Raw genomic sequence first — 12,351 nt, 5'->3', positions numbered from 1 at the left:
AAGGAAAGCTGTCAATCTGTTCACCCACACTAAACCCAATACATAGGGAGTCCAACAGGAGTCCAACGAGGGGTCACTTACTTTATATGTCCAGTAGGTCCGGAGATATGTCCTCCAGAAGATCCTGTGCTAAAATCAGTGAATCACGCACAGGGGGCGGGGCTCCGTGGGCTCACTTTACATATTAATTGTCTGTGAACCCACATCCTAGTGAACTGAAGTCACAGACAAATATGTAAATTGAGCAGATGGAGCCCCGCCCCCTGCACACGATTTACAGACTCAGCAGATGATCTTCTGGGGGACATATTGATGATCTTCTGGGGGATATTTATTTTTTTTTTTAAATCAACTGGTGCCAGAAAGTTAAACAGACTTATAAATTACTTCTATTAAAAAATCTTTAGCCTTCCAGAACTTATTAGCAGCTGTATTCTACAGAGAAAATTTTTTGCTTTTTGAATTTCTTTTTTGTCATGTCCACAGTGCTCTCTGCTGACACCTCTGTCCGTGTCAGGAACTGTCCAGAGTAGCATAGGATTTTCTCCTGCTCTGGTCAGTTCCTGATACGGGCATCGAGTGTCAGCAGAGAGCACTGTGGACAAGACAAAAAAGAAATTCAAAAAGCAAAGAATTTCCTCTGTAGCATACAGCTGCTAAAAAGTACTGGAAGGGTAAAGATTTTTTTTTAATAGAAGTAATTTACAAATCTGTTTAACTTTTTGGCACCAGATAATTTAAAAAAAAATAAATAAATAAAAATGTTTTCCACCGGAGTACCCCTGTAAGTGACCCCTTGCTGGACTCCTGTTCACCCACACTATAATCCAGTGTATTGGGGTTAGTGTGGGTGAACAAAGTTTTCCTTTAAAGAACCTAAATAGGCTGTAACTTACCCATGTTATCAGGTGCTGTGGTTACGGGTGGGTATGTATTGTGTGTGGGGTTGGGACTTATCACCCATATTTGAGGTGGTGGTGTTGGTGCTCCTGGGTGAGTGGATGCTGTGGATGCCGCTTGTGCTCAGACTGTAACCTAAGTTAAAGGGGTACTCCGCTGCTCAGCGTTTGGAAAAAACAGTTCCGAACGCTGGAGCCGGCGCTGGGAGCTCGTGATGTCATTGCCCCACCCCCTCATTACGCCATGCCCCGCCCCCTCAATGCAAGTCTATGGGAGGGGGCGTGACATACGCCACGCCCCCTCCCATAGACTTGCATTGAGGGGGTTGGGTGTGACATCACGACGGGGCGGGGCTATGATGCCACAAGCTCCCAGCTCCAGCGTTCGGAACAGTTTGTTCCAAACGCTGAGCAGCGGAGTACCCCTTTAACAGCGAGTTTGATACTGAGCTGTGAAACAGTGGTCACCCCTTATGGTCACATCCATGTCTCGGAGGGGGCATAGGGCTTTTTGTGACACCCACCTTATACAGAAGAGACCTGCAGAGATTATATAAAGCATTTCACCAAGGTTGTTGCATTCTTTTTTAATTGTCATTCTTTCTTTTTTGGGGTGAGCGCTGCCTGTAGCGCCCCCCCTAACAGCCCTGGTCACATATTTACACAGTCTCATGATAAGTACAGATCAGACACTCCTCCGTCATGAGCGTCTTACCAGTTCCAGTCCACCGTACCATTATCCGAACAAGAAAAAAAACGTATCTCCTTCCGCCTCGCACACAAAAAGGTAAGACGGCATTAACTATGGCTCCTCCCTGGTCTAGTGATGCTGGAAGGTATAAGGCGTTTTTGTTTACCGAGAACCCCTTAAAATGTGACCTCTGACCTCCTGTCCGGTCTACCGAGCAGACCACAGTCCATAAGCACCATGGTGGTCGTGTGTCTCTCCTAGCCTAGTAATCTGCTGTACTCAGAAAGTGCCGACGACTTCTTCACACCGTCCCAGATACGAGCGGCGTAGTGGAACCTGAGCAACAGAAGTAAAATAAATAAATAAATATAATAATTTTAACACAAAGAAAATAAAAATTCCTTTAATCCATAAATCACCATTTTTAGGTGTCGAGCAGAGGGTTAGGAGCTGTAGCAGAGCAACTTTCACACTACAGGTATCTTCCTGTAAAAAAAACCTCCGTTATTATTCCTGGCAAAAAGTCCTGAAAATGGCCGCCAAAAAATCCCATCCATGTCAATGGGATTTTTTGAACATCCTTTTGCATCAGTCATGTCTGTTTTTACTAATGTCAGTTATTTTTGCCGGCACAAAAGAAGGTGCATGCACAAATTTTTGGTGCGGCAAAAAAAAATAAAAAAATACAAAACAGTGAAAAACCGGATGTTAAATATTTAACATTAAAGTCTATGGGAACCGGATATTCAAAAATAAAAAAAAATCAGTTATTGTCAGGTTTTTTAACATCCGTTTTTTTGTAATGAGCATGTTCAGTACAGCTTTACAAAAAAAAAAGGGTTTAAAAACCTGATAAAAATAAACTGGTAATAACGGATGATAAAGGATGAACATCATCAGTTTTTTTAAACTAAAAAACCCATTAAAAATAACAGATGGTGGTCGTCAGTTATCATCCGTTATTACCTGTTATTGCATCCGTTTTTTTTCATCCGTTATTGTAAAATAATGGCAGTAAATAAGCAGGATGATACCTGTAGTGTGAAAGGGGCCTTATTTTGTTTCCTCACTATACAGCCTCTAGAAGACGTTACCATTCTTTTAGTGAACCTCTTACCAGTTTTTTTCTGTCAGTATAGTATGTGAAAGCTGCGGCCGTGGCATGGACATAATCTGGCTTCGAAGTTTACTGATCATGGTGTGGAAGCTGGGGTGCCCCTTGTATCCTGGCAGGAGCACTGGATTTCCTCCTGACGCTCCAAAAGAAACAAAGAATTGTCTCCTATAATAACTAGATACACATATATGTATATACATTATTTAGTACATGCACACAGAGGAAATGATGACTTACCCGGCACCTAATAGACCAGCACAAATACTTGACTTAAAGGGGTACTCTGCTCCTAGACAGCTTATCCTCTATCCAAAGGATAGGGGATAAGATGTCTAATTGGGGGGGGGGGGGGGGTTCCGCCACTGAGGACCCCGTGATCTCCCTGCTGCACCCAGCGTTCGTTTAGAGCGTCAAGTGCAGCGCCAGAGGCTCGTGACGTCACGGCAACACCCCCTCAATGCAAGTCTATTGGAGGGGGCGTGACAGCCGTCCCGCCCCCTCCCATAGACTTGCATTGAGGGGGCATGGCCGTGACGTCACAAGCTTCCGCCCCACATCGCCAGTCATTCAGCACAGAGAAAAGATAGATAGATCTGAGATAGATAGATAGATAGATATGAGATAGATAGATATGAGATAGATAGATATGAGATAGATAGATATGAGATGGATAGATAGATAGTTATGAGATAGATAGATATGAGATAGATAGATAGATAGATATGAGATAGATAGATAGATAGATATGAGATAGATAGATAGATAGATATGAGATAGATAGATAGATAGATATGAGATAGATAGATAGATAGATATGAGATAGATAGATAGATAGATAGATATGAGATAGATAGATAGATATGAGATAGATAGATAGATAGATATGAGATAGATAGATATGAGATAGATAGATAGATAGATATGAGATAGATAGATATGAGATAGATAGATATGAGATAGATAGATATGAGATAGATAGATAGATATGAGATAGATAGATAGATATGAGATAGATAGATAGATATGAGATAGATAGATAGATATGAGATAGATAGATAGATATGAGATAGATAGATATGAGATAGATAGATAGATAGATAGATATGAGATAGATAGATAGATATGAGATAGATAGATAGATAGATATGAGATAGATAGATATGAGATAGATAGATATGAGATAGATAGATATGAGATAGATAGATAGATATGAGATAGATAGATAGATAGATATGAGATAGATAGATATGAGATAGATAGATATGAGATAGATAGATATGAGATAGATAGATATGAGATAGATAGATATGAGATAGATAGATATGAGATAGATATGAGATAGATAGATAGATAGATAGATATGAGATAGATAGATAGATATGAGATAGATAGATATGAGATAGATAGATAGATAGATATGAGATAGATAGATAGATATGAGATAGATAGATAGATAGAGACATAGGAAATAAACAGAGATAGTAAGATACCTGCTCTGGAGATGGTCTCATCTGTGTCATTTTCCATGGTTGGTATTAAAAATAAATTCACCTCTGAATCCAGGAAGTCATAGGGTAACCCAGGAAAAATGTTGCAGTCCAACATGGAAATGGTGCCTTAAAAAGAGATTACAGAGGGGAATAAAGGATAAAAGCTAGAAATAAATTCACAGTGTAGATGAATCCTCGGCGTGTGCCAGACCTGGAAATCCTCCATTGTGCTGCACTGCGCCATTGTGTATAGGCCCCTTGTCTATACAGTCTGCACTATAGACGAGATATGATGTATCCAGTCCCCGAGCAGCAGTTCTATCCAGTCCTCTATTCTATCACTATGTCTTAGCATCTTGTATAATATCATCTTAGGGTGACGATACCTTTATAACGTAGACGTGAGTGACACATGAGCCTGTCGACCGCCATGTTCATCTGCTTCAAGGTGCGGGGACAGAAGTCTTCTCTTTTGGCTTTGTTCTGTAGGAACACTAAAAAGGCCGATCAGTAATGATAAATAAGATTTACTGGTAAATAAGGACAATGAGGGGAATTTAGCAAACAATTTAGACGGCTTTTTTTGTCTATATTTGTCGCAAACTGGTCCCGACTTTTCCTGTGACATTTCATTTAGACTGTTTAATTTTTATGACCACGAAGGGATCTGATTTAGATCACTTTGTACAGTGGTAACTAATTCATCGTGTGCGACTTTTATGCGAAAAGTCGCAAAAAAAAGTTGCACGGACCAGATATAGAAGAGATCACAGGGCAATTTAACTCTGCCCTATATCACTCCATGCAACAATTGTTTTGAGGTCTGTGTGACTATTAATACAATTGTCGCACGGTCCGCCAATGCTCTGCAAAAATGTTACCAGAGCGGTTCAGCGGGCATTCATCAACGTCCGTGCACCATTTGATACATTTGGCGCACGGACGCCACTCTTCCGGCAACTTTTTTTTGATAAGTGCCCCTCAATGTCCATCAAGGAATAGGATGCCATGTACCAAACAGCTATCTTGGCAACTGTACCACCCAGCGGGCAGTGATGTCTCTCCATGCTCCAGGTGTAATGTCACCTGCTCTAGAGGGGGTTAAAGGGTTACTCCGCTCCCCAGTGTCCGGAACATTGAGTTCCGAACGCTGTGTGCGGGCTTCCGTGTTCACGACCGCCCCCTCGTTACGTCAAGGCCTGCCCCCTCAATGAAAGCCGTCATGCCCCTCCCATAGACTTGCATTGAGGGGGCGGGACGTGATGTCACGAGAGGGCCGGCGTGAACACGGAAGCCCGCACACAACATTCGGAACTCAATGTTCTGGATGCTGGGTAGCGGAGTAACCCTTTAACGGGGTATTCCAGCTTTATACATCGTCTCCCCTATCCAAAGGACAGGGGATAAGATGTCTGATCGCAGGGGTCTCGCCGCTGGGGACCCCCGCGATCTCATTGCAGCCCTCGGCGTTCTGTCTCCGAGACGAGGCCGTGACGTCACGGCCACGCCCCCCCTAGTGACGTCACACCACACCCCGTCCATTCATGTCTATGGGAGGGGGATGATGGATGATGAAGAAGGCCCGGCAGTGGTCTTCAACCTGCGGACCTCCAGATCTTTCAAAACTACAACTCCCAGCATGCCCGGACAGCCGATGGCTGTCCGGGCCTGCTGGGAGTTGTAGTTTTGCAACATCTGGAGGTCCGCAGGTTGAAGACCACTGATTGAAGGGATTGACAGGCGGTGATGATGAGGGGGGGGGTGATGACGGGGGTCTGGATGATTACATGGGGGGGGATGATGTATTTCCCACCCTAGGCTTATAGTCGAGTCAATAACTTTTCCTGGGTTTTTGGGGTGAAATTAGGGGCTTATATTCGGGTCGGCTTATACTTGAGTATATACGGTACTTGTAAACAACAGATATCATGACTTACCTATGTGGGGGTAATACTCGATGCCTTCATCTGCTCCAGAAGATCCGCTAGACTCATGGCTGGCTGACGGGGTAGACGGCTTCAGCATCTCCGCAGTCTGTAGAAACCTAACCATTAGGGAACACAACCGCATTTAGAAATTATATTCAGCTGCGAAGATAACAGTAAGTAACACGCACAACAAGGCGAATTTATCAATGGTTTTTGTTCCGGTTTTGGCAAAAATTATCGCAAATTTTTAAGGAGTCGATAAACTTCCCTAATCCCCACACCACATTAAAGGGGTACTCCGGTGGAAAACTTTTTTTTTTTAAATCAACTGGTGCCAGAAAGTTAAACAGATTAGTAAATTATTTCTATAAAAAAAAAATCTTAATCCTACCAGTACTTATTAGCTGCTGAATACTACAGTGGAATATATTTTCTTTTTGGAACACAGAGCTCTCTGCTGACATCAAGAGCACAGTGCTCTCTGCTGACACCTTTGTCCATTTTAGGAACTGTCCAGAGCAGCATATGTTTGCTATGGGGATTTTCTCCTACTCTGGACAGTTCCTAAAATGGACAGAGATGTCAGCAGAGAGCACTGTGGTCATGATGTCAGCAGAGAGCACTGTGTTCCAAAAAGAAAAGACTTTCCTCTGTAGTATTCAGCAGCTAATAAGTACTGGAAGGATTACGATTTTTTTAAATAGAAGTAATATACAAATCTTTATCGTTTAACTTTCTGGCACCAGCTGATTTAAAAAAATAAATAAAAATAAGTATTCCACCGGAGTACCCCTTTAACTTCAGAGGCTGCCTATGTGTATGGGGATAGTCATCCACAGAAATCTATAAGCAATAATGCAAAAGCAGAAGACGCTGGAGTAGAACACGTGGGGGAAGGTTATTTTTATTGACATCCTGGGGTTACCCTAGCAGTGTTTCTGTATTCAGTAATGTTCAAATATGAGCAACATGTCCAGGGTTTTTGCGACGGGGAACTGACAATTTCAGTTCCTTCTGAAAGTACAGGATTTGGTCACAGCCTGATCCCTCAAGGCAGCCCCATCAACCCCTGCATGTAACCCATGAACTGGTGCCAGAAAGTTATAGGGTTATTCCAGGAAAAAACTTTTTTTTATATATCAAATGGCTCCAGAAAGTTAAACAGATTTGTAAATTACTTCTATTAAAAAATCTTAATCCTTTCAGTACTTATGAGCTTCTGAAGTTAAGGTTGTTCTTTTCTGTCTAAGTGCTCTCTGATGACACCTGTCTCGGGAAACGCCCAGTTTAGAAGCAAATCCCCATAGCAAACCTCTTCTAAACTGGGCATTTCCCGAGACACCGTGTCATCAGAGAACTCTCAGACAGAGAAGAACAACCTTAACTTCAGAAGCTCATAAGTACTGAAAGGATTAAGCTTTTTTAATAGAAGTAATTTACAAATCTGTTTAACTTTCTGGAGCCAGTTGATATATATAACGTCCTATGGACCATACAGCAGCTGATATGTACTGGAAGGATTAAGATTTTTTAAATAGAAGTAATTTACAAATCTGTTTAACTTTCTGGCACCAGTTGATTTGAAAAAAAATTATTTTCTACCGGAGTACCCCTTTAAGTGGTGGACACCCAAGGATGAAACACCAAGGATGCAGCACTCCAAAAAAATATAAGTGGTTTCTTTTCTCATCTTCAGTGAAGCAACGTTTCTGCTCCTATGGAGCCATTTTCAAGCTTAGTTATACACACATATTATGGGGTATACCGTATATGCCGGCGTATAAGACGACCTTTACAGTTAAAATATAGAGTTTGGGATATACTCGCCATATAAGACTACCCCTCCTACCGCGATGTACGGTACCTTGTAGTTCCCCCACATTAGGTAAGCATCATGTTCCCCCACATTAGGTAGGCAGTATAGTTCCCCCCAAATTAAGTTGCCAGTTCCCCCACATTAGGTTGCCAGTTCCCCCACATTAGGTTGCCAGTTCCCCCACATTAGGTCGGGAGTTACCCCACATTAGGTCAGCAGTTACCCCACATTAGTAGGCAGCTCCCCCACATTTGTAGGCAGCTCCCCCACAATAGTAGGCAGCTCCCCCACATTTGTAGGCAGCTCCCCCCACATTAGGTCAGCAGTTCCCCCACAATAGTAGGCAGCTCCCCCCACATTTGTAGGCAATTCCCCCACATTAGGTCAGCATATCCCCCCACAATAGTAGGCAGCTCCCCCCACATTTGTAGGCAGCTCCCCCCACATTTGTAGGCAGCTCCCCCCACATTTGTAGGCAGCTCCCCCACATTTGTAGGCAGCTCCCCCCACATTTGTAGGCAGCTCCCCCCACATTTGTAGGCAGCTCCCCCCACATTTGTAGGCAGCTCCCCCCACATTTGTAGGCAGCTCCCCCCACATTTGTAGGCAGCTCCCCCCACATTTGTAGGCAGCTCCCCCCACATTAGGTCAGCAGTTCCCCCACAATAGTAGGCAGCTCCCCCCAACAGACATACAGCTTCCAGACATATACAGTGTATGGCTGCAGGCTGTATGTCTGTACTGCCCCCACAGTGTTCCGATCACCGCTCCTCCGGCCCGGGGTCACCATCTACTGCTATGGCCTATGGCCTTATGTTTTGCCTATAAGACTCATTCCTGCGCTAAACTATTTGGAAGGTATTTGGAAGTAAACATCACGTCCTTGTTTTTTCCCCTCAAAAATAAGGTCATAATGGGTTGTTCGGGAAAAGGTTTTTGTCCATAAATAAGCCTAGGCTGCCTGACAAAAGGAAAAATGCCTGTACCTACCTCCCCCACAGCCGCCATTAAAAGATGCTCGGTCTCTGCTGCCCCTTTACTTACTGGTCCTGGGGTCGGCAAGAGACATCAAGCCAACCCCAGCACCAGGAAGTAGAGTGCAGCGGTGACCGGGCCTCATGATAAACACCAGTATACTAAATCCATGACTAAGAGCGTCTGCTCGAAACGCGTCAGCGTTTCACTCCTGTTTTTATGAGTGACATGTCACTTGCAACCATTTTTTTAATGTGCACGAATAAACGTTAAGTTTTATTGGATTTCTCTTTACCGGGAGCTGGGTGCTTTCCCCTTTATACTAAATCCAGACTGCATACTTCCTAGCGATCATTAGGATTAAGGCCGCGGTGTTCTCGTCCAGTGCAGGAATCGGCTGATCACCTCCTGTAACTATGTGGATGTCCTTAGTTCACAGATGTCCTGTCTTATTCTCATGTTACCTCATCTTACCTGTATAAATTAAAGTCTGTGAACCAGTCCTGGACCACGATGACCACATGACACACCGTGAACAAGAAGGCAGCGATCTGTAAAGACTGAGATAAATAAAGTCACAGTTAAGTTAGATATTGGGACGTGTCGGCTTTAGGTTTGTTCTTTATTTCCCTTCATTATCACCAGATATTAAAGGGGTATTCCAGGAAAAAAACTTTTTTTTTTATATATCAACTGGCTCCAGAAAGTTAAACAGATTTGTAAATTACTTCTATTAAAAAAATTAATTATCAGCTGCTGAAGTTGAGTTGTTGTTTTCTGTCTGGCAACAGTGCTCTCTGCTGACATCTCTGCTTGTCTCGGGAACTGCACAGAGTAGAAGAGGTTTGCTATGGGGATTTGCTTCTAAACTGGACACGTGTCATCAGAGAGAACTTAGACAGAAAAAGAACAACTCAACTTCAGCAGCTCATAAGTACTGAAAGGATTAAGATTTTTTTAATAGAAGTAATTTACATACCGTATCTGTTTAACTTTCTGGAGCCAGTTGATATATATAAAAAAGTTTTTTCATGGATAACCCCTTTAATGCATGTAAAAGTGATCCACAATGCTGCGGGTTCTCAGGGGGAGAGGCCTGACATAAGCATTATGTCTTTGGCTTTCGTTAAAGGGGTACTCCACTGGAAAATATTTTTTCTAAATCAACTGGTGCCAGAAAGTTAAACAGATTTGTAAATTTCTTCTATTTAAAAATCTTAATCCTTCCAGTACTTATCAGCTGCTGTATGCTACAGAGGAAGTTCTTTTCTTTTTGATTTTTTTTTGTGTCTGACCACAGAGCTCTCTGCTTACACCTCTGTCCAGGTCAGGAACGGTCCAGAGCAGGATAGGTTTGCTATGGGGATTTGTTCCTACTCTGGACAGTTCCGAGAGGAGTACCCCTTTAAACCCTAGTGTAATGCTTCACCCAACCCCCCCGGCTTCGGTAAGGCACTGCCTGTATAAATGTTGCCTAGAATACCAGGAGAAGAGGTACGTATCCCATGGCTTGGTGGTTAGTACTCCTGCCTAGTAATAGAGCAAATACACTGAGCTCCATGGAGGGAAATCATTTATGCCAATTGGGAACATTTCTATGCAGCACAGTACAATATGTTGCTATTTTATAAGCAATGTGAAATCAGTTTTTATCTATCTAATCTATCTATCTATCTATGGCCAAACATAGGAAAGACACTAACACCTACTGACACTAGCAAAACTGATTACCTCACTTCCAGTGGGCGGGTATATCCTAACAGGGAGGAGCCGACTTTTTTTTCCCTAGCGTCAGCGCCTCCTAGCGGCAAAAGCATATACCCATGGTCTCTGTGTCCCCCAATGAAGAGCGACCGAGAAATGTGACCTGCACAAAATTTATCAAATGCTCTGCTACCTTTTAATACATTTGGTTCTCCTACACATTACCAGCACACACAAAAAAGGTGTAGAAAAATGCTTCACTTACACCTACAATGATAAATGCTTCACTTACACCTACAATGATAAATGCTTCACTTACACCTACAAGGATAAATGCTTCACTTACACCTACAATGATAAATGCTTCACTTACACCTACAATGATAAATGCTTCACTTACACCTACAATGATAAATGCTTCACTTACACCTACAATGATAAATGCTTCACTTACACCTACAATGATAAATGCTTCACTTACACCTACAAGGATAAATGCTTCACTTACACCTACAAGGATAAATGCTTCACTTACACCTACAAGGATAAATGCTTCACTTACACCTACAAGGATAAATGCTTCACTTACACCTACAAGGATAAATGCTTCACTTACACCTACAAGGATAAATGCTTCACTTACACCTACAAGGATAAATGCTTCACTTACACCTACAAGGATAAATGCTTCACTTACACCTACAAGGATAAATGCTTCACTTACACCTACAAGGATAAATGCTTCACTTACACCTACAAGGATAAATGCTTCACTTACACCTACAAGGATAAATGCTTCACTTACACCTACAATGATAAATGCTTCACTTACACCTACAAGGATAAATGCTTCACTTACACCTACAATGATAAATGCTTCACTTACACCTACAATGATAAATGCCGGCCCATAATGCTTATAGCTTAGTTCTCCAGATCTGTTGTTGGGACTGAACTTGCAGCCATAGTAGAAAGCAAAAACGCAGCCGTCTCTGGATTTACCATTCTGTGCGGTGTGCTGCCACCTACAGGTTGGAAGCTGTTCCTTCACTCACCTGCATCTCCACATATGTGTGCGGTAGATTGTACTCAGGGGGCAGTTTCCGGTCATTATTTATCAGGTGGTCCAGTATGGCAGGACTGAGAATGGGCTGGAAAAGAAACAGAAACTTTAGAAGAAAAAAAAAAAAAGGGTCTTGGAGCCAATAACACTTCTGCCTCCCCTTTACACATCATAAATTAATTATTAATATTATCAGTGGTCTGACCATATTCTCGCATTTACCTGTGTATCAAGGAAGATGATCCTCTCCTGACTGATGAAGAAATCGATGCCACTTGTCTGGTTTCCTGCTCGCTCTCTCACCTCTTGGCTTTGCATCCTGAAGACGTACGACCTGGACTCCAAGAGGAAGACACATAGGGGCTTACGTTTAATTAAAGGGGTACTCCGCCGCCCCAGCTTTCTGAATATTTTGTTCCCAACACATGTAGCGGGGGGGTCGTGACATCACGGCCACGACCCCTCAATGCAAGTCTATGGGTGGGGGCGTGGCAGCCGCCACGCCCCTTCCCATAGACTTGAATTAAGGGGGCTGGCGTGACTCCACGAGGGGCGTGGCCCCGCAGTGATCGCCGGGGTCCCAGTTGTGGGACACCCGCGATCCGACATCTTATACCTTATCCTTTGGATAGGGGATAAGATGTCTAGGGGCGGAGTACCTCTTTAAG

At 43.0% G+C, this 12,351-nt stretch overlaps 1 protein-coding gene across 2 annotated transcripts in view; it reads right to left on the bottom strand.

Annotated features, from left to right (window-relative positions):
• Positions 1-1,377: 1,377 nt before the first annotated feature.
• SMG9 (SMG9 nonsense mediated mRNA decay factor) overlaps positions 1,378-12,351 on the bottom strand; it is a 22,626-nt gene continuing 11,652 nt past the window's right edge. Inside the window, exons 6-13 of one of the 2 annotated variants that reach the window (XM_056542975.1) lie at positions 11,906-12,017; positions 11,676-11,771; positions 9,391-9,476; positions 6,135-6,241; positions 4,584-4,691; positions 4,198-4,323; positions 2,708-2,840; positions 1,378-1,926 (exon numbers count right to left, since the gene is read on the bottom strand). In XM_056542975.1, the coding sequence (XP_056398950.1) occupies positions 1,848-1,926; positions 2,708-2,840; positions 4,198-4,323; positions 4,584-4,691; positions 6,135-6,241; positions 9,391-9,476; positions 11,676-11,771; positions 11,906-12,017 (847 nt within the window). In that variant the 3' untranslated portion in view covers positions 1,378-1,847. Of the gene's footprint in view, positions 1,927-2,707; positions 2,847-4,197; positions 4,324-4,583; positions 4,692-6,134; positions 6,242-9,390; positions 9,477-11,675; positions 11,772-11,905; positions 12,018-12,351 lie in introns of both variants that reach the window. The other variant, XM_056542976.1, reaches the window with a different exon arrangement.

This window comes from Hyla sarda, chromosome 10 (genome assembly GCF_029499605.1).
Source record: "Hyla sarda isolate aHylSar1 chromosome 10, aHylSar1.hap1, whole genome shotgun sequence".
Lineage (NCBI taxonomy): Eukaryota > Metazoa > Chordata > Amphibia > Anura > Hylidae > Hyla > Hyla sarda.
This window is presented reverse-complemented; position numbering and strand designations above follow the sequence as displayed.